This window comes from Mustela lutreola, chromosome X, assembly GCF_030435805.1.
Source record: "Mustela lutreola isolate mMusLut2 chromosome X, mMusLut2.pri, whole genome shotgun sequence".
Classification (NCBI taxonomy): domain Eukaryota; kingdom Metazoa; phylum Chordata; class Mammalia; order Carnivora; family Mustelidae; genus Mustela; species Mustela lutreola.
In genome coordinates, this window is record NC_081308.1 from 39,524,232 (window position 1) to 39,550,184 (window position 25,953).

General features: G+C 35.2%; 1 protein-coding gene across 13 annotated transcripts in view; it reads left to right on the top strand.

Annotated features, from left to right (window-relative positions):
• KDM6A (lysine demethylase 6A) overlaps positions 1 to 25,953 on the top strand; it is a 204,005-nt gene that overhangs the window by 51,078 nt on the left and 126,974 nt on the right. For all 13 annotated transcript variants that reach the window (XR_009350033.1, XM_059158348.1, XM_059158349.1 and 10 more), the window contains one exon: positions 15,016 to 15,124. Coding sequence is in view for 12 of the 13 variants with exons in the window: in XM_059158348.1 (XP_059014331.1) it covers positions 15,016 to 15,124 (109 nt within the window). In the remaining variant the exon portion in view is untranslated. The remainder of the gene's footprint in view (positions 1 to 15,015; positions 15,125 to 25,953) is intronic.

Here is a 25,953-nt window from a genome sequence, read left to right on the forward strand (position 1 = left end):
CTCCCTTTTCTCGGGCAATGTAAGATTCTTGGAACCTCTACCCTCCTCCCCTCCTTTATTCTATCATTGTTGTATGTATTCTCTATATGTTTTAAATATGAAATATTACTGTTAAGGTTGTCACCTACATGTTTAAGATTTTATTTCCTTCTCATTTCTTCCTGCATCCCTTACCTTCCTTTTGAAACAATTTTCTTTTCTGTATGTGTGGCGGCTTTATTTATAGATCTGAATATGTCTTTATTTTATAATCTTCTGAAGTATGTTTTGAGGTTTATGTGTTGTTTTGCAAGTGGGCTTTCAATTTTTCCACCACCATTTGTTGAAAAGACAGTCCTTTTTCTGTTGAATTGCCTTTTCACCTTGTCAAAAACCAGTTGCCTGTATTGGTGTGGTTCTGCCTGTTGATTCTCTATTTTGTTCCATTGATCTATGTTTCTCTTTTCTCCAGTATCACACTGCCTTGATTAGAGTAGCTTACTCTATTGTCTTGGAATTGGGTAATATGACTTTATTCTTTACCAGAATTATTTTGTATATTCTAGTTCCTTTCCTTTGCACATAACTTTTAGATCACTTTGTCTCTATGTACAAAGGAGCTTGCTGGGATTTTGAGTGGGATTGCATTGAATCTCTATCAATTAGGGAGAATTGATGTATTAGTAATGTTTCCTATTTTGTGAACGTGGTATCTTTCTATGATTATTTTGGTGTTCTTCGGTTTCTTTAATCAGTGTTTTGTTGTTTCTACACACAGATCACACACATATTTTGTTAGATTTATACCTAAGTACTTCGTTTTTTGGGTGTACTATTATTGTAAGTGGTATTTTTTTAAGTTTCAGATTCTAGTTATTCACTGCTGGTATATAGGAATATGTTGACATTGAATCTTGAGCTTGAATATTACACTTACCAGTTCTAGTAATTTCTTAATTTAATCTTTTTTTTTAAAGGTTTTATTTATTTATTCATGAGAGACAGACAGAGAAAGGCAGGGAGAAAGAGACTGAGCAGGGAGCCAGATATGGGACTTAATCCCACCCCGGGACCCTGGGATCATGACCTGACCTGAAGGCAGATGCTTAATGACTGAGCCACCCAGGCACCCTAATTTCCTAATTTTAACTTTAACTTGTCACAGTCTGCCTTAAAATTATATTATACTATGTCATGGGAAGTATGGACCTTAACAAGAATGTACTTCCATCGTTCCCATTTTAGTCTTTTGGATAATTGCCATACATTTTACTTCTACATAAGTTATAAACCCTGCAACATTGTTACTGTTGCTTCTAAATCTTTTTTTTTTTTTTTGAGAGTGAGAGAGAGAGAGAGAGAGAGAGAAATAGTGCGGGCCACGTGTGCATTAAGTGAGCATGGGGAGGGGCAGAGGGAGAGTGAATCAATCCTAAACTGGCCCCATGCCCAGCGCAGATCACAGCAGGGAGCTTGATCTCACAACCTTGAGACCATGATGACTGGACCCAAAATTGAGTTGTATGCTTAGCCGACTGAGCCACCCAGGTGCCCCTTTAAATAGCTATTTTACTTTTAAATAGCTTCTCTTAAAAAATAAGCTTTAAGGTAAAATTTACATATATTTAATTTCACTTATTTTCCGTGTTGGATGAATTTTGACATATGTATACACTATGTGGTCCTTTGATACTGGCTTCTTTTATTCAGCATAATACCTTCAAGATTCATCCATGCTATATCAGTAGTTTATTCTCTTATTTTGATAAATAGAATTCCATTATATAGATGTATCATAGTTTGTTTACCCATTTACCCGTTGAAGGATATTTGACTTGTTTCTAGTTTTCATTGAAACTATGAATAAAGATGCTATATAAACAGGTTTTGGTATATATGTGTAGGTTTTGGTATGAACATCAGTTTTCACTTTAGGGTAAAATACTTAGGAGTGAGATTGCTGGGTCATGTATGCTTAACTTTATACTTAATTGTCAAATTGTGTTTTAAAGTGACTGTACCATTTTGCATTCTCACTGGTGGTGTGTAAGAGTTTCCAGTTGTTCTGCACCCTCATTAACCCTTGGAATTGTCCCATTTTAAAAATTTCATGAACCTTGAGGGCATTATGCTAATGAATTAAGTTGAAAAGTGGAAAGACAAGTACTGTATGATCTCACTATAACTTTATGTGGAATTGAAAGAAGTAGAACTCAGAAGCAGAGAGTAGACTGGTGTTTGTCAGGGGAAATGTTGATCAAAAGGTACAAACTTTCACTTGTAAATGGGTAAATTTGGGGGAATCTAATGTAGAGCATGGTGATTTTTAGTTAACAATACTGTATTTTATTCTTGAGCTGCTTAGTCAGTAGATCTTAAATATTCTCTTCACACGTTGTGTAACTCTTTGAAGTATTGGATGAATTTGCTAACCTTATTGTGGCAATCATCTCACAATATATACATATATCAGATCATCACATCACAAACCATAAAGTTAACACAATGTTTATATGTCAGTTTATCTCAATAAAGTTAGAATTTTTTTAGCCATTCAAATAGGTATGTGGTGATATCTCTGGTTTTAATTGATTTCTGTAGTTTTATAATGGGTCTTATAATTGAGTCATAGTCCTTCAACTTCATTCTTTTCCAGAATTATTCTGACTTTCCCACTTTGTTTTTACATTTAAATTTTATGACCATTTCATCTGTATCTACAGAAAAATCCTGCTGGAATTTTGATTGGAATTGCATTAAATCTGTAAATTAGTTTGGGGAGAGTTATTTTAATGCTGTTGAATCTTCTGATTGATGAATACAGTATCTCTCACAGTATCACGTATTTGGGTCATCTTTGAATTTTTTCATTAGTGTTTTGTAGTTTTCAGCATATGGATTCTGCTACATGTACTTTGATAGGAGTTACACCTATGTAGTTCTTATTTTTGGAGCTATTATAAATGGTATTTTAAAATTTCGTTTCTAATTATATATTGTTAGGGTGTAGAAATGCAATTTTATTTTCTGTATATTGATCTTATATCTGTGACCTTGTTAAACTTGCTTATTAGTGAGATATTTTTGGATCAGTTGTGCTTTAAGGAGCCATTAAAGAAAAAAAAATAAGAAAAATGTCTTCTATAATTGCCTATGCAGTTACCATTTCCAGTAGTCTTGTTTTGTGTTCTGCATCAGTATTTCATCTGGTATAACTTACCTTAAATTTAAAAAAAAATTTTTTTTTCTTAGACTGTAGGTCTGCTAATGTTGAATTCTTTGAGTTTTGCATATCTGGAAAAGTGTACTTTTCACCTTTTTTTTTTTTTTGAAGGATGGTTTTGCTGATTATAGAATTGTAAGTTGACAAATTTATTTTCCATAACTGTAACGATATTGTTCCACTTTATTCTACTTACATTAGTTCAGGCAAGAAAATTTCCTATGCCTGTGTGCAGCCTAAACGTCTTTCTAGGCAGTAGGCTTGAGGTAATTTTAGGGCTTACAGCCTTTGTTTTCCCTTTCTCAAAGATTACTGTCATGCATTCTCAGATATCCAACGTCTGAAAACATTTGTTTCACACATTTTCTCTTGTTTTTTAGTTACTTCATTCGGAATAAATTTGGTCCATTTTTACTGCATCTTGCCTGCAAGCAGAAGTCCAAAGATCTAAGAATTTTAAACCTCGAAAATCCTTATAGCATGAAAGATTGAAATGTTAATTTGTATGTCATTGTAGTAATTCAAATGTGTGTCTTGTGTAGAGAAACTAGATTTAAGGTTTCTCCTGAGACTGATGCGTTCATACTTTATTTCACTGATTTCAAATAGAAATTTAGATATGAGCTTTCTAGAGACTTAAACTAAGTTGAAATGGTATTTGGATGGTCAGTTTTCATATTTTATGTGAAAATATTTTAAATGAGTATTTAATGTTCAGGTCGTTTGATTTTAAATACAGATTTTTGGTACAGTATGCTCTCAGAACTGGTTTTTCAGATGAACTTTTTCAAATTAATGGAACAGATTGCAAAAAGAGCCACTAATTATAGGATATGCTGAATTGCTTGATACTTTATTACTTTTATTCTTTCAATCCCTGAGTGGAAAAATTTATAGTTATGATAGGCTAGAGCAGGGTTACCTTTTCGTGGTTTAATAGAAATGAACCGTTGTGAAATATCTAAGGAGTGGGTAATGCACCTGTTCCTTGATCTTTACAGTCAGCAAATAATATGATTGTGTTTTGCTTTAATGCTCATTCTTAACAGTTTGTAGATCACAGTGGCAGACCAAATTTTTCCTAGTAATTTTTTTTGAATGTTACTGATTCTTAGGAGTTCTGTATATTCTGAATGTGAATGCTTTCTCACTATATGTGTTGAAAAGTGTATTTTCCCAATTTATGACTTGCCTTTCTAGTAGTGTTGTGTGTGTTTGTGTGTGTATTTTATAAACTAAAGTCCCAAACATTGATGTCGTTGAATTAACCTTTAGCCTTTTTCTCATGACATGCTTTTTTTTTTTTTTTTTTTTTTTTGGTCTATTTTTATTTTTATTTTATTATTTATTTATTTTTATTTTGGTCTATTTTTAAAGCATTCCTAACCTATGCTGGTATCAAAGACATTTTGCTGTTTTCTTCTTAAATGTTTAGATAAATTTGCTTTTATACATTTAAGTCTTCAATCCATCTGGCATAGGTTTTTGTATGTGTAAATATAGAAGTCTAAAGTCATTTTTGGTTTAGTCCAACCTTTTTTAGTTTTTATCAGAGTAGTTGTGTCCAGGCTGCTTGAAGCCTTAACCCTTTTTCTTTTATGGCATACATGGAAAAATAGATTGTACTAATGACCAGGAGAAACTACTGAAGGCACTTAAGATTGATGATGGTACATAAACAGTGGCTCTGGCTGATTGGTTGTGGCTGCCCTCGCCCCCTGGCTGATTTTTGCCTGGCAGCCCCAGAGGCTGAAGCTACCTCTCTTTCAGCAGCCCTGTTACACATTCCCAGTACATGTGTTAGAGAATGTTGGATGTAGAATATGAATATGAATCTCAGGGGCACCTGGGTGGCTCAGTCATTAAGCCCCTGCCTCCTCCTGCTCGGGTCATAATCCCAGGATCCTGGGTTCAGGCCCTGCGTTGGGCTCCCTGCTCAGTGGGAAGCCTGCTTCTCCCTCTCCTGCTCCCCCTGTTTGTGTTCCGTCTCTCGATATCTTTCTCTCTGTCAAATAAATAAAATCTTTACAAAAATAAAAGAATATGAATCTCAGAAATGGAGTTATATGTATGTTTTTTAGTTTGATAAGGGAGGGAGGGAATTCCAGATCCTAAATCCTGCTGGGCCGGTCTAAAAATTACACAGGAAAGAAACATAATTAGTTCGGTTCTTTCTTGACAACAGAAGAAAATATTGGTGCATGTTTATTGGGTCAGGGAGCTGGGGATTTTCTAATTCTGAACTTAAATGTATATACTGTGAAGGAAGTGGTGGTTGGTTTTGAGAAAATAGGGAACCATCAAAAACATGGTGAAGAATTTATAGGCAGATGGAAACTGGGAAGAGATATTCTGCAATAACATTATATGTAAAAGTCTTTTTCATAGAAATAACATCTGACAAATCATTTAGGAGAAACTGTTCATAATCCAGTAGAGAAATGTGTGCAGTCTAGGAACAGGTTGATAGTTCATGAAAGAAATAATAAATTTAGCTAGTAAATATTTGGAAAAAAGTAATCAACTGAAAATGAGCACTTTTGGAAGATACATTGGTTCAGCTTGCTGGTGGGATTATTAAGGCTTAAATTCTGCTTTCTCTTTGTGAGGAATTTATCCTAAAGAAATATAAATTTGCCATATTGTATTCATTGGGTAATAAGAACTTGGTTAACAACCGGTTACTCTTCAGTAGATACAAATTGCGGTTCAGCTGTTCAGTAAAATGTAGGAGTTGTTAATTTTGATGCAAATCTGTATGTTTTGACACAGTAAGCAGGTAATATATTGAATGAAAGAAATAGTACAAATCTTTGTATGCAATTTTACATAAACTATTTGTATGCATGCATAGAGGAAAATTTGGAAGGGTGTATTCAGACAGATTAAAAAGTTTTGTTTTTTTTAAAGCACTATCTTTGGGGGAGGGGCCTTTACTGTGTTGCAGTTTCTCTAGTTTTAGGGTTGTTCATTTATTTAGTTGTTAAATCTGAGTGCCTACTACATATTAGAAACTGTGGAATGCAAAGCAGGTGATTTTCAGTGGAGTTTGTGCTGATAAATGTAATGTCTCCTCTTTCCTTACCCCAGTGGAGTGCTTGGTCATTTCATTCTTTGTGGATTTATGATTATTTGACAAGTGCATATGCAACAAATGAATGCATACTTTATTACCAAAGATGTTAACTTGAACTGTGTATATTATAGCAAGTATCCAGGTTATAGCAGGTATAATAGATAAAGTTTTTGTTTTTACACCTTTATGTAGATTTGGCCTACTTATTTTTTTTTTTAAGGATTTTATTTATTTATTTGACAGAGAGAAATCACAAGTAGACAGAGGCAGGCAGAGAGAGAGAGGGAAGCAGGCTCCCTGCGGAACAGAGAGCCCGATGCGGGACTCGATCCCAGGACCCTGAGATCATGACCTGAGCTGAAGGCAGCGGCTTAACCCACTGAGCCACCCAGGCGCCCCTGGCCTACTTATTTTTGTTGTAGCTGGCTTTCTTCCTGTTTGTATTTTTTTTTTTTTTAAATCTGAATTAAATGTATATAGCTGAAATGACAGAGAGAGTGATTGCATGTAAGGTTGTCTCTTTATTCCTCTAGATAAATAATAGATCCTGTGGAGTAGCAAGCAAATGAGGCAAAATATAAGCTGTAATACCTAGTGCTCTATATGGGAAATCATGGGATTACTCTGGGGTTTATTCATGCTGAAATTCTATCTTATACTTTACTTACCTCCAGATTTTAGAAGTAAATCATTTTAAAGATTATTCAAGACTTAATACACATGCTTGATTTGAATGAGGCTTTATAAATAACTTCACTGTACCCCGTCTGCATGGTGTTCTATTTGGTATGATACAGAAAAAATTACTTGTAAAATAACAAGTGTTTTGACACAACAGCTTTTTAAAAATTTAATATTGGCCCTCGGGGTGGGTATCTGTGTGTCCATGTGTGAACGTAGAAATCATTAGTTCATTTGGCTGCTTGCATAAACAATAAAGGTTTTAGAGTTAATAGTAATCAAGCAACTTGTTAACAGTTCAGGTAGTATGGCCTAGTTTGCTTTATTGCAGCTGTGTATGGCCTTTCTTTGCCAAATACACTAAAGAGAGCAATAAGAACACGAGGTGAACTAAGGAGATATAATGTAGAAGATACAAAAAGCAGGGTAAAACTGTATAACATTTTCCATATGTTTTCCACATGTTGTCTGAACTGGTATATTATCCTTTATATATATGAACAGTAGTGCTCTTCTGCTACACGTGGCTTTTGAATATGGGAACTTGGTTTCTGTTTGTTTGGGTTGTACTTGTGTTTATTTTAATGTTGCTTTTTATATGATTTAAAATGAAGCAAGGTAAGAAAATTTGGTAAAGTACTGTGAGGCTCAATCTTTCTGTAGGATGTGCGGGACCAGGAAGTGGTGATTTTAATGCTGGTCTGCTTGGTGTGGAGGGAGCTAGTTTGTGGGAGTATAAGAGGGACAGTTGATTACGGGGTATCCTATATTGGAAATGAGTTTTGGGTCCCTAGGCATGGCTTGAGTTGAACAGCTAAATGCTTTAGAGGCTCTGGAACCCCAGGTAGTGTTTGAAACCAGCCTCTCCTAATTAGTGACTGTGACTTTGGATGCAGTATTTGTTTTCTCTATGGCTCAGTTTTTCTTTCTGTCTTTGAAGTAGGGTGTCTCTATTTCACCCTACTCTATTTCTCTATTTCATAGAGAAATTGTGAGGAGTAAATGAATATATGTAGAGTGCTTAGAATCATGCCTGGTACATATCAAAGACTCATATTAGCTATCAACACTTTACTTACTGAATTACCCAGTTTTGATTTCAGTAATTATAATTCAGTAAGAATATTTTACAATAGCAAAGTATTTTTAAAAGTTTATTTGAAAAGAATGGTATGTAGAGTGCCATGATAGTATCTTGCATGATGCTTACTTACTCATTAGTATCCAGCATATCCACTGAATGAAGAATAATAGGTCCAGAGAGGCTGAGAAATCCAGGAGCAAGACTGAAATGCTTAAATTTTGTTATACTGACTTTACTGTGATGCAAAACATGTTGGAAATTGGAGAGAGGGAGATAGGGTAAGTAACAGATGCATGAGTTCTTGTATCTTCTCTAAAATGTTAAGTATGGGTGACAGTTAACTAGATTTCTTTTTCCTTTTTTCTTCATCCTTTTAAAAAACCTTTTATTTATTTATGAGAGAGAGAGAGAGCGAGAGAGAGCATGAGCGAGAGGGTGTACGAGTGGGGTGGGGGTAGAGACAGAAGGAGAAGGAGACTCCCTGCTGAGCACAGAGCCCAATCAGAATCTGATCCCAGAACCCTGGGATCATGACCTGAACTGAAGGCAGACACTTAACCAACTGAGCCACCTAGGTGCTCCACGCCCACGGCCCCCACCCCGCCATTGCCCTTTTTAAAGTAGGCCTCTTGCCCAATATAGACCTCCAGTATGGAACTTGAACTCACAATCCTGAGATGAAGACCTGAGCTGAGATCAAGAGTTGGACACTTGCTTAACCATACATCCCTCCTTCATCCTTTTTCTGTGTGTTAATGATTATTTCATTAGGTGACTAGAATATTATTGCTCTTGTTTTTGTTTTAAATAAGGAAAGATGGCTGCATACTCCTTTATTTGTTTAAATAATTCTTAGGGACAGTTCCAGGCTGCTCTAGAACTCCACTGTTCTAAGAACTTAGGTTTTCTGTTTTCCTATGTTCCATCATCCACTTTGGCTTCTGACATTTAGGTGCTTCCAGCTAGGGGAAGTAGGAGTTGAAACAGTGTGTGCTCTTTGTTTGCCATTGGCCAGAACTTAATCATCAGGCTACACTACACTTACAAGGGTGGCAGAGGATCCCAGTATTTATTCTGTAAAAACATGTCTAATTAAGCTTAGGGGTTCTGTTAACAGAGAAAGAGAGGAGAAAGGATATCAGGGTAATCTAGAATCTGAAGCAAGTTGCAAAACAATGTTTATATAAATATGTAAATATTAATACCAAGGTAGGGAAAATATATCTGCTTGCATCTGCACAAAATGGTCTTGAATACAGTAGAAAATTAAAAAAAATTTTTTTGCTTCTGGGTGGCTGGGGTTAGGATTAGGGGACAGACTTTTCACTTTATACCTTTTAGAATTGGTGATGTATACATTTTAACTTTTCAAAAATAGTAAATATTAAGTATGGAGGTCTGATATATATAAGTTCAGGTATAAATATGTCATTAAGAACCAATAAGCCTTGGGGCGCCTGGGTGGCTCAGTGGGTTAAAGCTTCTGCCTTTGGCTCAGGTCATGATCCCAGGGGTGCTGGGATCCAGCCCTGCATTGGGCTCTCTGCTCAGCAGGGAGTCAGCTTCCTCCTCTCTCTCTGCCTGCTTGTGATCTTTCTCTGTGTGTCAAATAAATAAACAAAATCTTAAAAAAAAAAAAAAAGAACCAATAAGCCTTAAGATTATAATATTTGTATGTAACACTTCCCTCATTAAAAAAATGTGGTGAGTGCTGGCTTTGGCAGCACATATACTAAAAATGTGGTGGCTTGAAATTTCAAAAAATGATTTAGACTTAGGTAGTTTGAAAAGCAGCCAGGCAAAGGCATTGGGAGTGTCAGGAAAGGGCAAGAATTTTCATTATTTATGAGGCATATTTCTGGGAAAGATAATCAGCTTTAACAATGCAAAACATTTTTAGGGTTTGAGGGAAGCAAGTCAAGATACCGAATTTCTTTAGAAATTTATTATCGAAATTCAAAGTGAATAAACTAATCTTGAAATTAAGTCAGGAGAGATACACTCATATGTATGTGTGTTTGTGTGTGGATATGTATTATATATAATATTAGACATTGTATGCTTACATTGTGGAAGCCCAAGAAATCTTGAAAAAAACCTGCAGCTCAGAATTAGATCCAAAGTAAGAAGTCTCTTTTCTAACTCCCACTAAGATAGCTTAATAATTTATGCTTTAATTCTTTGTACAGATATAAGCCAGAGATGGCCCATTTAATTTTTGGCATATTTAAGTTTTCCTCTTTTCTGATTGAACAGAGTTAAACTTCCTTGTAAGTTACACCCATTCAATGGTCTGATGCCTGGAGCTACGCAAAGTGCAAATAATCTTATTTCTGAAGAGACAACTTTTTAAATTTTTGAGTAAAGCTTTAGCATCCCTGATGATTCTCCCCAGTTAAACTTAGTTAAAATATTTTTCATACAGTTTTTCCACCATTCATCAAAATTGTAGCCCTCTGTAAGTTACCACCTGTTAAAATGTGGCACTCAGAACCGGTGATAATGTTAGAGATCTGGTCAGAGTAGACCTTGGCAAGCTGATGATTGGTGTTGATTTGTATAATATGCTTTTATTAATTTGGGTCATGAATGCTTTTTTAGTAGCCATATTTCACGGATGACATGTTGACCTGTAGTCTGCTTAAATCCCTTACAATCCTCTTTTGTAAGTCAACTGGCTGCTGAACCATCTCGTGTATCTGTGGCTGGCTTTTAAGAATTAAGGGCAGGACTTGCATGCTTGTCTTTATTATAGTCAACCTAAAAGTTTTTCATTTAAAATCATTGGGTATTTAAATCTACATTAATTTTCAAAATAAATAAATAAATACAAATAAATAAATAAATAAGTTGATTTTCTCGACTTTAGCTAATCTCCTAAATTGGAAGAAAAATCATTTATTTAAAAGTTCCCTGTATTTAACAATTCTAAAATATTAACAAGTGTCCTGTTTCAGGTAGGCCCTGACCAGTTCATCATACAAGACTATAATGTTTAAGCCTTTTTTTTTTTTTTTTAAGATTTTATTTATTTATTTGACAGACCGAGATCACAAGCAGGCAGAGAGGCAGGCAGAGAGAGAGGAGGAGGAAGCAGGCTCTCCGCGGAGCAGAGAGCCCGCATGCGGGGCTCCATCCCAGGACCCTGAGATCATGACCTGAGCTGAAGGCAGAGGCTTTAACCCACTGAGCCACCCAGGCGCCCCTGTTTAAGCCTTTTTAATGTTAACATTAAAAAAGCACATGTTGGGACTCCTGGGTGGCTCAGTTGGTTAAGCAGCTGCCTTCGGCTCAGGTCATGATCCCAGCGTCCTGGGTTCGAGTCCCACATCGGGATCCTTGCTCCGCAGGGAGCCTGCTTCACCCTCTGACTCTTCCTTCCACTCTGTCTGCCTGTGCTTGCTCTCGCTCGCTCTCTCTCTGACAAATAAATTAAAAAAAAAAAAGCACATGTTACACGTCTGTGTTCATAAGCTCTACGCTTCATCTGTCAAGGTTTAGAAATAGAGGGTAATGACAATATCACTGTTCTGAGGTAACTGATTTTTCAGATAATAAAGATAAAGCAGATACTGAGCATAAATTATATTAAACATTGTGGAAAATGGTACTGTAATGGGAGGAAGACATTGAAGTTCTCTACCTAGCTGGGAGGATCTTAGTTTACTCTCCTTTGATTCTGGTATTTAACGATTAACTTTATTTTCATTCTCATTGTTTTTTCCAGTAGGTGGTAGGGATTATGGGTGTATATATCACTAACTATAAACAGCCATAGGATGTAACAGTGATTTTTGTGAAAGGCATTGTTCATCCCCAGGGCAGGATACTTCATTATTTTTATAGGCTTTTCATTTATAAACAGAACTTTTGCTTTCCTGATATGTGGCATAGGGATCAAATATTCAATTATTTTTAAACTTTAAAAAATATCTAGCTCTACTCTGCCCATTAATGTGTGTCTGTTTAAATAGAAATAAAAATTAAAATGAAATAATTTAAAAATGGACTTGCTGACTTCTGCTATCCATGTTTTAAGTGCTCAGTAGTCATAAGTGTCTAGTAGTTAGCTTATTGGGCAACACAGATGATAGAACATTTTTATCATTGTAAAAAGTGCTCTATTGAATGATGCTGATATAAATACAAATGATTTAAATGCAAATTTCTGACTATCCTCACATTGAAGGTAGGGTGAATCCTAGAGGAAATCATAATAATTCTTTAAATAACTTTTATAAGAATAGAAATGTTATAGGTTAATTATGAAAAATCTAGAAATATAGGGAAGTAAAAATAACAAAATAAAGTTTCTGCGTGACTTTCTATTAACATTTGTTTTATATTCTAGTTCTTTTTCTTCCTCCCCATGTGTGTACACGTGGGGATGATTTTACTTGTGCACATTTCAAGTAAAAAGAGCAAGAATATAAAAGTAACCATTTTAACAGTAAATATTTTTGCTTTATAGACGTTTCCTAAACTTTGTTCTAAATCTAAACTATCTTCTATGTTTGTAGTTAGCCTTTTGACTAAAAATGTTACTATAAAAATACTGTTTCATTCTGGATTATTGTACGAGTTAAGAGTATAGGAAATTATCTCCGGTTATTTATTTTCCTTTAAATGCTCTTTAAAAAGTTGTATTAGCCTGTATCTAATATCAGCATTTACCTCAAACCCTTCAAATAAATTCATGAAATTTCACTATGAAATGGTTACACAAGGCACTTGGAAACTTCATTCTGACTTTTTACTCATCTCCATCCCATTTGATGTTTGGCTCTATCAGCATCATCTTTGACCACCAAGATTAGCTCATAGCTGCATGTTGGCTTTGTTGGAAATTTTATGAATTTGTTAATGAAGCTTGAGAGTATAGGTAGACGAATTTAAAATCTGCCCATTCTGGTTTTTACCTTATGTTAATGCTTTGTGATAATCAGAGTTATGTATAGTATTCATTTTGGATGTGTTCCTTTGTTTTATGGGAAGTGAGTGATCATGGTAGTGGAGTTAAGGTATGATGGTAAGACGGAAGTATAGGTGTTGCCATCTTTTTGCTTAAATCATTACATTTCTTCATGTTTATATCTTGAATCCTTTTTCACTATGAAACCATATTTGCTTATAAATTTAATGCTCATCAGCAATAAGAAATTACCAGGGAGGAGTAGGAAAGGTTTCTAAAAACTAAGAGTTTAAGAAAAAAAAATAACTATTTTAATTGAGTGTTTAATTTACAGTGCCATTAGCTTTAAAGTCATTCATTTTATGTAAAATTAAGAATTGTAATAGTGTAGCCCAATAATTTTGTGAATTTCTCTGGTATTAAAAAGTACTGAAATATATTGTATTTTTGTGCACTTAACCATCTGCCGGATAGGATTATATATGACGTAAATAGGATCTTGAAATTTCATGCCTCCAAATTATAGTAATTTCTGACACTTCAGTGTAGTATTCAGACTCTTTTAATTATAGGGAAGCAGAATGAATAGTTTCTCATGGTTGTGATTTGGTACATATGCACATGTAGATAGCTAAGAGTGGAGTAGGAACTGAAGACAGCCCTTTGTAAAATGTCAGGCTTTAAGGACAGTAAAGTCATCCCAGAATTTGCCTTGTTTAGGATGGCTTCTCCAAACTTGATGAGTATGTATATATGTATGTGCTTTGCATAGGTAAATTTTAGGATATACATTTTGAAACTGTCCATCAGAGGCCCTATATTTTACAAGAGAGTAAAAATCAGAACATTTTAAGTGGGTACTTTGCATCAAATGCTCTTGAAGTGATGGTGAAAGGGATTATTTAGTAACAGAAACTATTCTAGTTCCTTTCTTTGTGGATACCAAATCTGGGAATGTACCCAGATATTTGAGAAATCCTATACATTTCTTTCTTTAGTGACTCCAGGACGCATTCTAATACATAAGAACATTGTAGAGTAAATTGTTAGCAGGTAACTTTTGACAAAACTATTTGGGAAGCTTGAAATAATCCTGAAAGAGTGCTTTTTACTTAGCGAAGGAGAAAGTAAAGAAGCAATTATTAAGTACCTATGGAATGCTAAGCAGTGTGATAAATGCTTAGAGAAGTATTCTGAATTGAATCCTTTTGTCTGCCCTCTGAGTGTTATTAAAGTGGGAGAGGCAGAGAGGATAAGTTCCCCAGGATCTCCTGTAGCCAATGAGAACTGGAATTTGTTAAGACTCCAGAAGTCTGTTCTTTCCATTGTTCATTTTCTCTTGCAGTCTCTGGGATTACAAAAAAAAGAATAATATGCTTAAAATAGTGTGTTATTTTTTTATTCAGGGAAGAAATAGTGAGAGTGAGTACATTTACATGTATTCGAGTAAGGGTGAGATGAAGACTAGGGTCCTGGGATTGAGTTCCGCGTCGGGCTCTCTGCTCAGTGGGGAGCCTGCTTCCTTCTCTCTCTGTGCCTGCCTCTCTGATTACTTGTGATCTCTCTCTGTCAAATAAATAAATAAAATATTAAAAAAAAAAAAGAAAGGCAGTTTATGGTAGTTTAAACTGATAGAGGTTATGACAAAAAGTTGTTCAGTATAAATGGTAGCTATTATTCTTACTCTGGAGATTATCTGAATTTTTACGTAATTGAATAAAGTTCTTTCAGTGTGCGGGAAAGGTGGATATTAATCTGTTTATATCAACAAGTACCACCATAATAGTTTAGATGTGCAGCTTATGAATAAAGTTATCAAAGTGCTCTGTATTTGGCAAATATTTCTGTTTTAGATAGGAAAAGCATTTATGCCATGACTTAGTGGCTCTTCAAATAAATACTTAGGTATCTAAAGAACACTGCATTGACTGTGTCTGAGGTTGAAATGAAATATATTGATTTCTTGGGTGACTGAATAGAGGATATACGCATTACCTCAGGAAGGGAATACATTTTAGGGTTTTACCTTTTTCTTAAATGTTTGTATTTTTTATTTCTAGGCTGTTCGCTGCTACGAATCTCTAATCTTAAAAGCTGAAGGAAAAGTGGAGTCTGATTTCTTTTGTCAATTAGGTCACTTCAACCTCTTATTGGAAGATTATCCAAAAGGTAATTTTTTCCCTTATTCACTACTATTTGATTTATATATATTTAAAATAATTATAGTTGTTTGTACTCTACCGAAGAAATTACCGTTTTTATTTCTAAGAAATTGTAAGCTTGTGAACATCCTAAACAATGGGGAAGAAAAATAGGGTAGATAGAAATGTGAAAAATTCATGTAACTCTATGTAAATTATCAATAAGTTGACCAGTTTAACTGATAACCATCACCTACCTGTGCACTACCACTTTGTTCTACCTTGTGAAAAATTCCTGCCCTTTAAAAGCCATTTAAAAGCTCTACCATAGTAGAAAGTGAGCCATAGGGGTTCCTGGGTGGCTTAGTCATTAAGCATTTGCCTTTGGCTCAGGTCATGATCCCAGGGTCCTGGCATCCAGCCCCACATTGGGCTCCCTGCTCAGCAAGGAGTCTGCTTCTCCCTCTGTCTCACCCCCTTGCTTCTGCTTGCTTGCTCTCTTAAAACGTAAGATTTTTAAAGAAAAAAGAAAAAAAAGGTGAGCCATATATCGACACTTTGAAGAAGTAACAACGACTCAATATTTCCCCTCTTTATCCTGACTGTAAAACTTCCATTGTAGCTAGAAAATAATTTGAATGAAAATCTGGTCTATAGTCATTGTAATGATAAGCAGCGCAGAGAGATGAGCATATAATGAGCTTGAGCATTGGAGAAAACAGGTTTTTTATTTACTTGGAATTTTTTTCCTGTAAGAAATGAGTTAAATAATTCAAGACAGTCCCCTAAGATGTGTCCCTTTTGTAGTACCATGCTGCTGATGCAGACTACTATTCATTTAGGAAGAGAAAGCACCCCCAAATACCACCCACTCTTCTAATATCAAAGGCAAAACCTATAGCAAAGAAAAATTGTATCCTTATAAACAAGAACATTTTAACCTTCTGATGATAGTGAACATCTGAATGTGGACCAGATAAACATAGTATACTTGTTTTCCACAACTTTATTTAGTGGGCAGAACAGCCGGCATGTTTCAGGGCTGGACTGAAGGATTGTTGCTGTTTAATGTTGATATTTTATAATGCCACTTTCATATTAGGTCAAATGAGCACTTTTCCTAGTGAAAATTCAGTTTTTGTTTGAGACAGGTGTAATATATGTGGGGTTTGAAGTTAGGCTTATTTCTCAGCTCATCTCCATTGTTTACAGTGGCATTATCGTTAGCATAATGTATATATAACCTCAGAGCTTCAGTCTTCTAATCTGAAAAGCCAGAGATAAAAGGGTTTGGTGATTGTTATGTGAAACTGGTTAGTACTTACGAAATGGCTTCAGGATAATAGGTATTAATAATTACTTAACACTGTTAGATTTTTTTAATTAAGACTAACTTATGTAAAGGAAACCGTTTTACACAAAAGTACACACATTCTCTCTACAATATAATTTTTAAATTCTGCATCTTGGAGAGCATGCTATTTTGTGTGTGTGTGTGTGTGTGTACACACACACACATATATATAAAACTCTTTAAAACTTCATTAACCTATGAACTTAACTATATTTTCCATTTATAAAATGTTTGGCTGTATGGGTATGAGTCTAGGGATATTTGTTTTATTCTTTCCTGGATTTTTTTTGGAAGTAAGGTGGGACATATGGCAAACTAGCTGGCAGGGAGTAATCTAATAAGATGGGAGCAGAGAATGGTAACTTAAGGATTTAAGTCCTTGAAAAGAGGTGCTTTGAGACCCATTTACTGTCATGTAGATGAACTGGCCATTGATAGCTAGGCAGTAGTTCAGTTATTTGTAATAGGAAGAAGAGGAAGGTGAGAATGGATGCGGAGGTATATATATATGTATGTATGTATGTATGTATGTATTTTAGTATGTTGTAGTATTTCAAGCTGATGGCTTCTGTTACTTTGATTTTTTTCTTTAATTTTCCTTGAGTCTTTATTGACCATATTTCCAAGTTACAAAAAACATTCCTTTTTACATACTAATTATTGAATTCTTTCTGTCCACTCTTCGCCATCTTCCTGTAAGTTCAAAATTATAGCCCATTTCTAGTAGGCCTGTCCACACTCCCATCACCCCTACCACCAGTTTATGGAGACATTGTCACCTTAGGCTGCTTCCTCCTCCTCTCTTTGGAACCCATTGCAAGGTGAGAACCTCCAGCTTCAGCCAAATAGACATTTAATTTTGGAGAACAGATTATAAACCATAACTTTTTAGGGAGTACACATAAGCCATACAGTGAACATGTGAGTAAATTGCTGAGGTATACGTATGTAGGGGACTTACTGGCCCATTATTCTGAAGACACTTCTTTAGTTATAGTACTGAGTCCTCTTCTTTGTGTGAAATTTTCTGATCTTGGGGTTCCTTGTGAAAAACTACTTCTACTTTTGAAGTACAAAATCGTAGAATCTGTTTTGTGTACATTTTGGACTGTACTTTTTATCCTTATTTGTCATTGTGATACCATCTTGCTTCCTGCCTTATAGGAATTCCTAAACATTTCTGATCTGCAGATGGTATACTTTATCATTACAGTTACGGATTTATTCATTAAAAAACATTTTCTGTCATGTCAGATGAATTTGAAACAGAAGGAAAAAAAGATTTCCTAAAACAGGTTTTTTTGTTTTTTGTTTTTTGTTTTTTGTTTTTTTTAAATAAACCTTTCTGGTTTGTAATATGTTTGAAGAGTTTAAAAAAAAAATTTCTGTCACTTGATTTGGTCATTTGGCTTCTAGGAATTTATTCTTAAAAACTAATTGGTTGGGGCGCCAGGGTGGCTTGGTCAGTGAAGTCTCAGTGCTCTTGGCCTATTTGTGGGTTGGATTCCTTTGGATTGAGTTCAGCATACAGGATATTTAGTAAGGAGTGCCTTTAAGATCAGCACTTGTGGAAGGTAGAGGGGTAAGAATTGGGTTGAAAAGAGGAAGAATTGGACAGAGGTGAGAAGTTAAGCTGTGACAGCCTTGGCCAACTCCATGTGGAGCCTTGGAGCTAGAATGGCCCTTCAGAGCTATCCCAGGTTGGGTAAAGATGACCAAGTCTTTATACTCCATCCTTTTGATACTGGGTATGGGCCAGCCTGGGAGGGAGTGTGACCTTGGGCAAGGTGGCTCTGCACCTAAAGCAGCTCACTGTTAGAGGCTGTCTGCAGGCAGGACTCCTGTTATTCCTTCCTAGAAGTGAGATTTGAATGATTTTTTAGAGTTTCCTGTACTTCCTTTGCCACTCCTAACCCTGAAGCTAACTCATTAGCCTTTGCTGAACCAAACAGCTGATGGCGCTGTTAGACTGCCTTAAGCCATGAGATGGGACAGTGATTTCTCTTCTTTGGGTTGGAAAACAACCTGAGAGATGGAGAACCCTGGACCGAAGGACAGGCGTATATATTCTTGCAAATATATGTGATGGACCTTAGGAGTAGTATAATAGAAATTATATGTAATATCTGTAAATACGTGTGGCAAATTATAGGTAAGGACAGTCACTAAGTTAATTGCTTAGAAAATTAAGTAGCAAATTATCTCAGAGTACACATCAAAATTCTAAAAAGAGATTATGAGGTAGGAGACTTGGGAGATAGTAAGAAATCCTGAAGTAAAACAGTTAGTTGAAGAGGAGATATAGTAATAACTCATTCCTGATATTAGCATGAAAACCATGAAAATTTAAAAAAATAGTTTCTTTGTGGTTTGTTATGAGTTGGAAGTTTTCTCTGAAATTCCCTCCAGTGATTGATTTTTTTCTCCCTTTCCTCCTTCCTTCAAGTAATTTTCTCATTTTGTTGCATTGTCTATCACTTTTGGACAAAATATATTTTGGTTGTTTTAGTAACTCAGCAGTTACAGATGGCTAGGGTGAGTTTGATGCCAAGAGTTGCTAGTGTGAAGAAGTCTTAAGTCAGAGTTGGTGAGCTCTCTTTGTCTTCTCTTTGTCGTTCTTAGGTAGAATGACAAGACTCCATCCTAGGATATATAAAATATAAGAACATAGAGTGGTTATTTTCCAATAATAGATCTTCTTTGGCTTCTTCAGAAATTACCCTTTTCTTAATCCTTGCATGATTTCCTCTTTATTGTTGTAGCTGTTAGAACTGGAGGTTGTGATTCTTTTTTTGTTTTTTTTAAGATTTTTTAAGATTTATTTATTTATATGAGAAAGAGAGCGTGCACACGTGTCCGTACAAGTTGGGGAGGGGCAGAGAGAGAGGGATAGAAGGAGTCCCAAGCAGACTCCCTACTGAGTGTGGAGCCCTGTGTGACCCTGGGGCTCCATCCCATGACCCATGAGATCATGACCTTAGTAGAAATCACAAGTCAGGCACTTAACCAACTGAGCCAGCCAGGCACCCCTGAAGGTTGTGATTTTTTTACTCTTTGTTTAAAACGCCTTTCAGATAGAATCATTGAAATTAGTTTGCATTGTATATATTTTTGCTATACAATACAAATTTATGTTGAGATAGTAAGATAAAATGAAATAAAAATACAAAATACTGACCTATACAGGCACATAATATCCATAGATTGGATATTACGTACGTATGTCTCTAAAAACCCATTACAGTCAAGGTGATTGTTCATTTGTGGTCATTGCATTTACTCATTGCATCCTGTTTCTTTGTATAACTTCATTTAAATGTATTTAGTGGTTTTCAAACTGTGATATCTATGTTTAAAAAAAAAATCCCCAGTACTTCCACTCCTTCCATTGCAATTTGGGAATCACAAGTTTTGTTCAGTTCACTCATGGTCTAGAATTAGAAAATGCATTTGAGAAGTATCCAAGAAAGCAAAACAGTGACCATAACTGAGGTTGTCAGAATCCTATGTCTAGGCAATAAGCATAAGTTAGAGTAGCTTAAAGAACCAGAGAGCTGTTGCAGAACACATTGAAGGAACTCAAAGCATATACTTTGTTTCTGTTATAGTAAGCCATTTGTGAGGTGCTAAAGATCTTGAGGAGTATATTAATTTTTTTTAAGGTTTTATTTATTTTAGAGAAAGAGATGTGAGAGCAAGGGGAGGAGCAGAGGGAAATAACCTCCAGCGGAGTCTGACATGGGGCTCCATCCCACCACTCCGAGATCATGACCTGATCTGAAACCAAGAGTCAGATGCTTAACCAACTGAGCCACCCAGGTGCTCCAGCTATATTAATTTAATAATGGCAGTGTGCATTAATTATAGTTGAAAGTCTCAGGGAAGGTGCTGATGAAGCAGTAAAAGATTGTTTCTTTGCTTTTCCAACTTTCTGTCTGGTTGAATCTGTAATATTAAATCTTTGCAAATGTGTGGAGAAAAGGAGATGGGAACAAAGGTCTGTTGTGGATACTGTTCACAGGGTTTCTCAAATGTTAGCATGTGTTTAATACGTATTAATGCTGCATAAAAGGGAAAAGATGTGTTTTGGGCAGTCACAATTTGAGAAGGCAGAAAGCGGAATTTGAGAAGGCTAGTGAGCGGAATAAATCAGTCATTTATATATAATGAAAGTTAAGCTCTCTAAGATATCATTTATCCAGGGTATAAATGTAACCTTTCAGTCTAGCCTCGGATAACAAATGAAATAAATCAAATAAATCTGTTGACCTAATAACTTTAGGCAACCACAGCCTGTTCTGGCCTAAAGAAGGCAGTCAGTGCAACTGACAAATTTGAAGAATGTCAAAGAAGTACATCCTTTCCTTCCATACCTAGACACATTGGGCTAGGGGGTGAAAACAGAAATGCTGAGTTTTGTCTGCAGTTAGTATACAGTCTAATATTAGGAATATAGACTGCATTTTAAACCTTCCTTCCTTGCATTTCCATCGCATGTAACTCTGCAGAAGGTTCCCTTTTTTCTGGCAAGGCTATCACCTTTAAACTACATTGTTGTTTCTTTTCATCCCACACTACACGTATGGACTTGTCATCAGGCACACTGTCTTTCTCTTGTTCTGATAACCTTAACTCAAAGCCATAATACTTCCAAGCATGAAGTTTCTGGTATCTACTGAATGTCTTAATTCTCTTTACTCCCTCACTGTATTTCTCCGGAAATCTCTCTTTTTTAAATTCCAGACAAATTATAATAAGACTTTGAACTTCTCTTTTTATTCTTCAGTTACACCTTATTCTTTTACTGAAAAAACTCTTTAGGCTGCTTGTAACTTACAAGGAATTAACTTTAATCAAATAGCTGGATGTCCACTCATCATCAGGGATATGTAAATCAGAACTATAGTGAGATTCCACCTCACACCTGACAGAATGGCCAGAATCAACAACATAAGAAATAATGTGTGGGTGAGAATGGTGGACAAAAGGGAACCCTTGTTCACGGTTGGTGGGAGTGTAAACTGGTGCAGCGACTCTAGAGAACAGTATGGAGGTTCCTTAAAAAGTTAAAAGTAGAACTATCCTATGATCCTGCAATTGCACTACTGGGTATTTACTCCCAAAAGACAAAAACACTAATTGAAAGGGATTCATGCATCCCCATGTTTATTGTAACCTTATGTACAATACCCAAATTATGAAAGCAGCCCAAGTGTCCCATCTGTAGATGAAAGGATAAAGAAGATATGGTATATATAGACAATGAAATATTATCCAGGCATGAAAAAGAATGAAATCCTGCCATTTGCAACAGCATGGGTAGAACTAAGGAGTATAGTGCTGAGCAAAATAAGTGGAAGACAAATACTATATGATTCCACTCATATGTGGAATTTAAGAAATAAAACAAACGAGTAAAGGGAACAAGAAAGAGGCTAACCACGAAACAGACTCTTAATTATAGAGAACAAAAACTGATGGGTACCAGAGGGCAGGTGGGTGGGGGTACGTGAAATGGGTGATAGGGATTCAAGAGTATACTTACCATGATGAAAAAAATAATAATAATAAAAGGCTTAATGTCAGTCTTTTAGGAAGTGGTGAGAATGTATATTTACCTAAAGCTGGTACTTTTCCTACCGTCTCCTTCCTGGGAGTTCTCATTTGATAATGTTGACCATTTCCCAATTTTAACATAAATACATTTATTTTAACATTTATATGAATTAATATGTTCATTGTTTAAAGAAAAATATTAAAAGATCAATAACCATAGAAGGTAAACAGCCTGAGAACAGAGCCATGTGTTTGCTCACATCTCTATTTCATTATATCTGGCATGGTGCTAGCCACTTAATACTTAAGAAATATTATGTGAATGTATTAAAGACCCATTGGTATTTTATCATTGAGAGACACTTGTTTTTAAACATTTCTGATGCAAATCTTCAGAGACATTTCTATCACAATAAATTTTCAACATTTTAAAATTGAATTAAACTCTGCTACTTTCTTCAACCTGGTGTATCGTGTTAATTTCTCCATCTGAGAAACACACTAACGTTTCCATTTCCTATATAGTATCTATTTTATAGGTAGAAGAGTTCTTTATTGTCTGTGTAGACTGTTCTTTCCTTTTTTGGTACGAACTGTTGTCCATCCTTATAGCTAAATCTTTGCACACATCCATGTTTATGTTTTTAGAAGGAATACTTTGATGTGGTGGGCTTACTGAGCGAAGGTGTGTGTGTGTAGTTAATCCTTTAATAACATGGGTTTGAACTGCAAAGGTCCACTTAAATGTGGAATTTTTTTCAGTAAATACACTACAATACTGTAAATGTATTTTCTCTTAGAATTTTCATCATATTTTATTTTCCCTGGCTTACTTTATTATAAGACTACAGTATATGATACATGTAACAAACAAAATATATGTTAATCGACTTTTTGTTGTGGGTAAGGTTTTAAGTCAACAGTAGGCTATTAAGCAAGTTTTTCAGGAGTTGAAAGTTAAGTGTGAATTTTCTACTGTTGTGCAAGGATTAACTGTATTAAAACTTTTGACACTGCTAAAGTAGGCTGCAAAAATTTTTTTACTAATTTATGCTTACAGCACTAGTAGAACGAGAGAACTGCCTACTTCCTTAAAATTTTGCCACTTTTGGCTATTTCCCTTATTATAACTGAGTATTAACCATTATTATTTAGTTTTATCATTTTTATATGTGAAAAGCTGTATAGCACAATTTTGAAGTTAAAGGAGGGCTATGTGTAATACCCTCTCCCATCTGTATAGGTCATTCTTTTATCCTTGATAATTTCCTTTTTTGTTTCCTCCTCTTCTATATTCCCAAGGTAAAGGGTAAAATAAAGGAGATTGTGTGAGAAAGGTTACACTTAAGTTGTTATAATAGTTAAATTTAACTTCTCATTGTTATTTTTTGCATTTATTTTTTTTTAGACCCAGCTTCTTTGCCAGTTTTTAAATACTCTTTTAAATTATATTTTCTTCTTTTTTAATCTAAAAGACTAAATAGTCTTGTTTAAAAATGAAACTCAAAATTATGAAAAAATAATTTGAGGTCTGTTCATAAATAAAGTTGGTTCCCAGGATTAAAAAGATCTGAGCTTTGGAATTTGGTTGATAGAGAGTGGATATTAGTGTTTGGGCACACCATTTTTTGTTAAGTGGCAAAAGGACAGTCTTTCCTGATGTAATGGTAAAAAGATTTCCTAGTAGGATGAAGAAGGACTTCTTGAACCAATAGAGGACCCAGGGATCACAAAGTGAAGATTAGATGATTCAGGGAAGGAAGAGCCTAGTAAGATAATATGCTACAGTCATTGTGAAAAAGGTTTTAAGTATTATAAGGATGTCCAAACAAATGATTTCCTTTATTCTCTGTTAAGGACTTAGAAAAGTCTAGCTACAGTGAACCAGGAATTCTTTTTCATGGATACATAACTGACTTAGAGATTTGAAATGACTTTGCTTTGGTTAGAAGGATTTCACTATAGAGATTCTGGTGATGGGTACTTGTATAGTCTATAGAGTTCTAATGATTTATTTGAATTAGGAATCATAAAATATGTTAAGATTTTTTTCTTAAAATAGGATGCTAGGCCTAATGGGGTAAGGTATAATTGGAAAGGTAAGAAATGCTCATGGAAGGAATGTCTCATTTACAAATCTGTGCTTGCACTTTGAAGCATTTACTTTTTTGACTTTGAATTTGAGAGTTCGTGTTTATTTTTTGGTTTACCATATAGTAGTATGGATGCTATGTTTCTCCCAGCTGATAGTCACATAGGCTTCTTGGACCTCGTATTTCATTTACTTTGGAGGACACCATGCTATCTCTTTAAGTGCACTGCCAATTCTAAAATGGGAATTTTATGAAGTCATGTAATATATATTATTAGGTAGGTTATTGGAAACAGGCTTTCCAAGGTTGCTGGAATCCCAGAACATCTTTGAAAGGCAGTCCGGATTTAATATGGTGAGTGCACAAAATTTTTAGGAACCCTGACTTTTACTGGTTAGGGGGATTTTGGTACAAAAGCAAAGACCTGATTCTAGCTTAAATAATAAGCAAATTGATTGCCTCCCATAAGTGTAAGTTCGTAGGTGAGTTGTGTACTAGGCCTAGTTTGAGGTCTAAAAGTATCCAGCTACTTTCCTTTTGTTTCCTCTCCTATCTTCTGTGGGCTTCATACTAAGAGTAGTTCCCTTTGTGGTGGTATTCAGTGATATATAGGTTTCCTTGTTTGCATCCAGTAATAGAGGGAGAATACCTTTCCTATGACTGTCTTTTATAAATCAGTGATGGTTTCTGGACACAAACCTTGTTTGACTCTTTTTTTTCCAGGGTGAATGATAAGTTGGATTGCTTTTCTTTTTAGAAGACCATTAATCAGTGACCTTTGTGAGCTAGCAACAATCGTGTGAAGAACTAGAAAATGCAGGATAGTTTATAATAAATTTTTCACTAAAACTGGACATATTTCTAAATGCCCTTCCAAGGATAGGTTGGTTGGCATCATCTAATGCCAAAAAAGATGAACATTATTTAAAAAAGTTACTTGTTCAGATATATGATGATGCTTTTGGGTAATGCTTCTCTAATTTGAACATGTTTAGAAAGTTCTCTTCTTTGTATTCACATGTATTTTGGCTGTTTACTGATAAACACTATGAAAGCGTTACACACACAGTTCTAGAAAATATTAATTTGCATTTCCCCCCATTTTTATCTACTTAAAATTTTACACTTTCGAAATCTTTTATTTGAAAAAATCTTAAGTCTTTTTTAAATTGAGGTATACTTGATATATAACATTAGTTTTAGGCATTGAATAATATAATGATTCAATGTATATATTGAAAAAGGAGCACCGTAAGTCTTCTTAGATCCATCACCATAGTTAAAAAATTTTTTTCTTGTGATGAAAGCTTTTAAGATTTACTCCCTTAGCGACTTTGAAATATGCAACACAGTATTGTTAACTGTAGTCACCATTGCACCATTACATCCCCATGACTTATTTAATGCTGAACAGTTTTTTTAAAAAGATTCTCTCTACCAATTCTAATGTGTGTATGTAATTTACATTTTATTTTGTTTTTTAACCTCCTCACTGAGTTTTTGGAATGACAGGAACTATAATTTTTTCCACAGCCTTTTATGCATCATGGATTTAGGGGTATGCGATTCCGTATTTTGGAATTGAGTTGGAGTAAGTTAATTGTGGGCTGGATTTTTTTGTTGATTATATGAAAGGAAACATCACAAAAGGAACAGTCCTTTTGCTCCTTGCTGTGGTTGAGCTCTTGGTCATTCTTAGACGTGAGATCCCTTGTGGGAACAAATAACTCAGCACATTCCAAAGTAGAAATTCTTAATCCTTTTATCAGATCTACTCTGTGAGAGGGCCATGTTGATTCAAGAGGTAGCCTAGATTCTGTTCAAGATTAGGCCTGAGGTGTGAATGGGTTTACA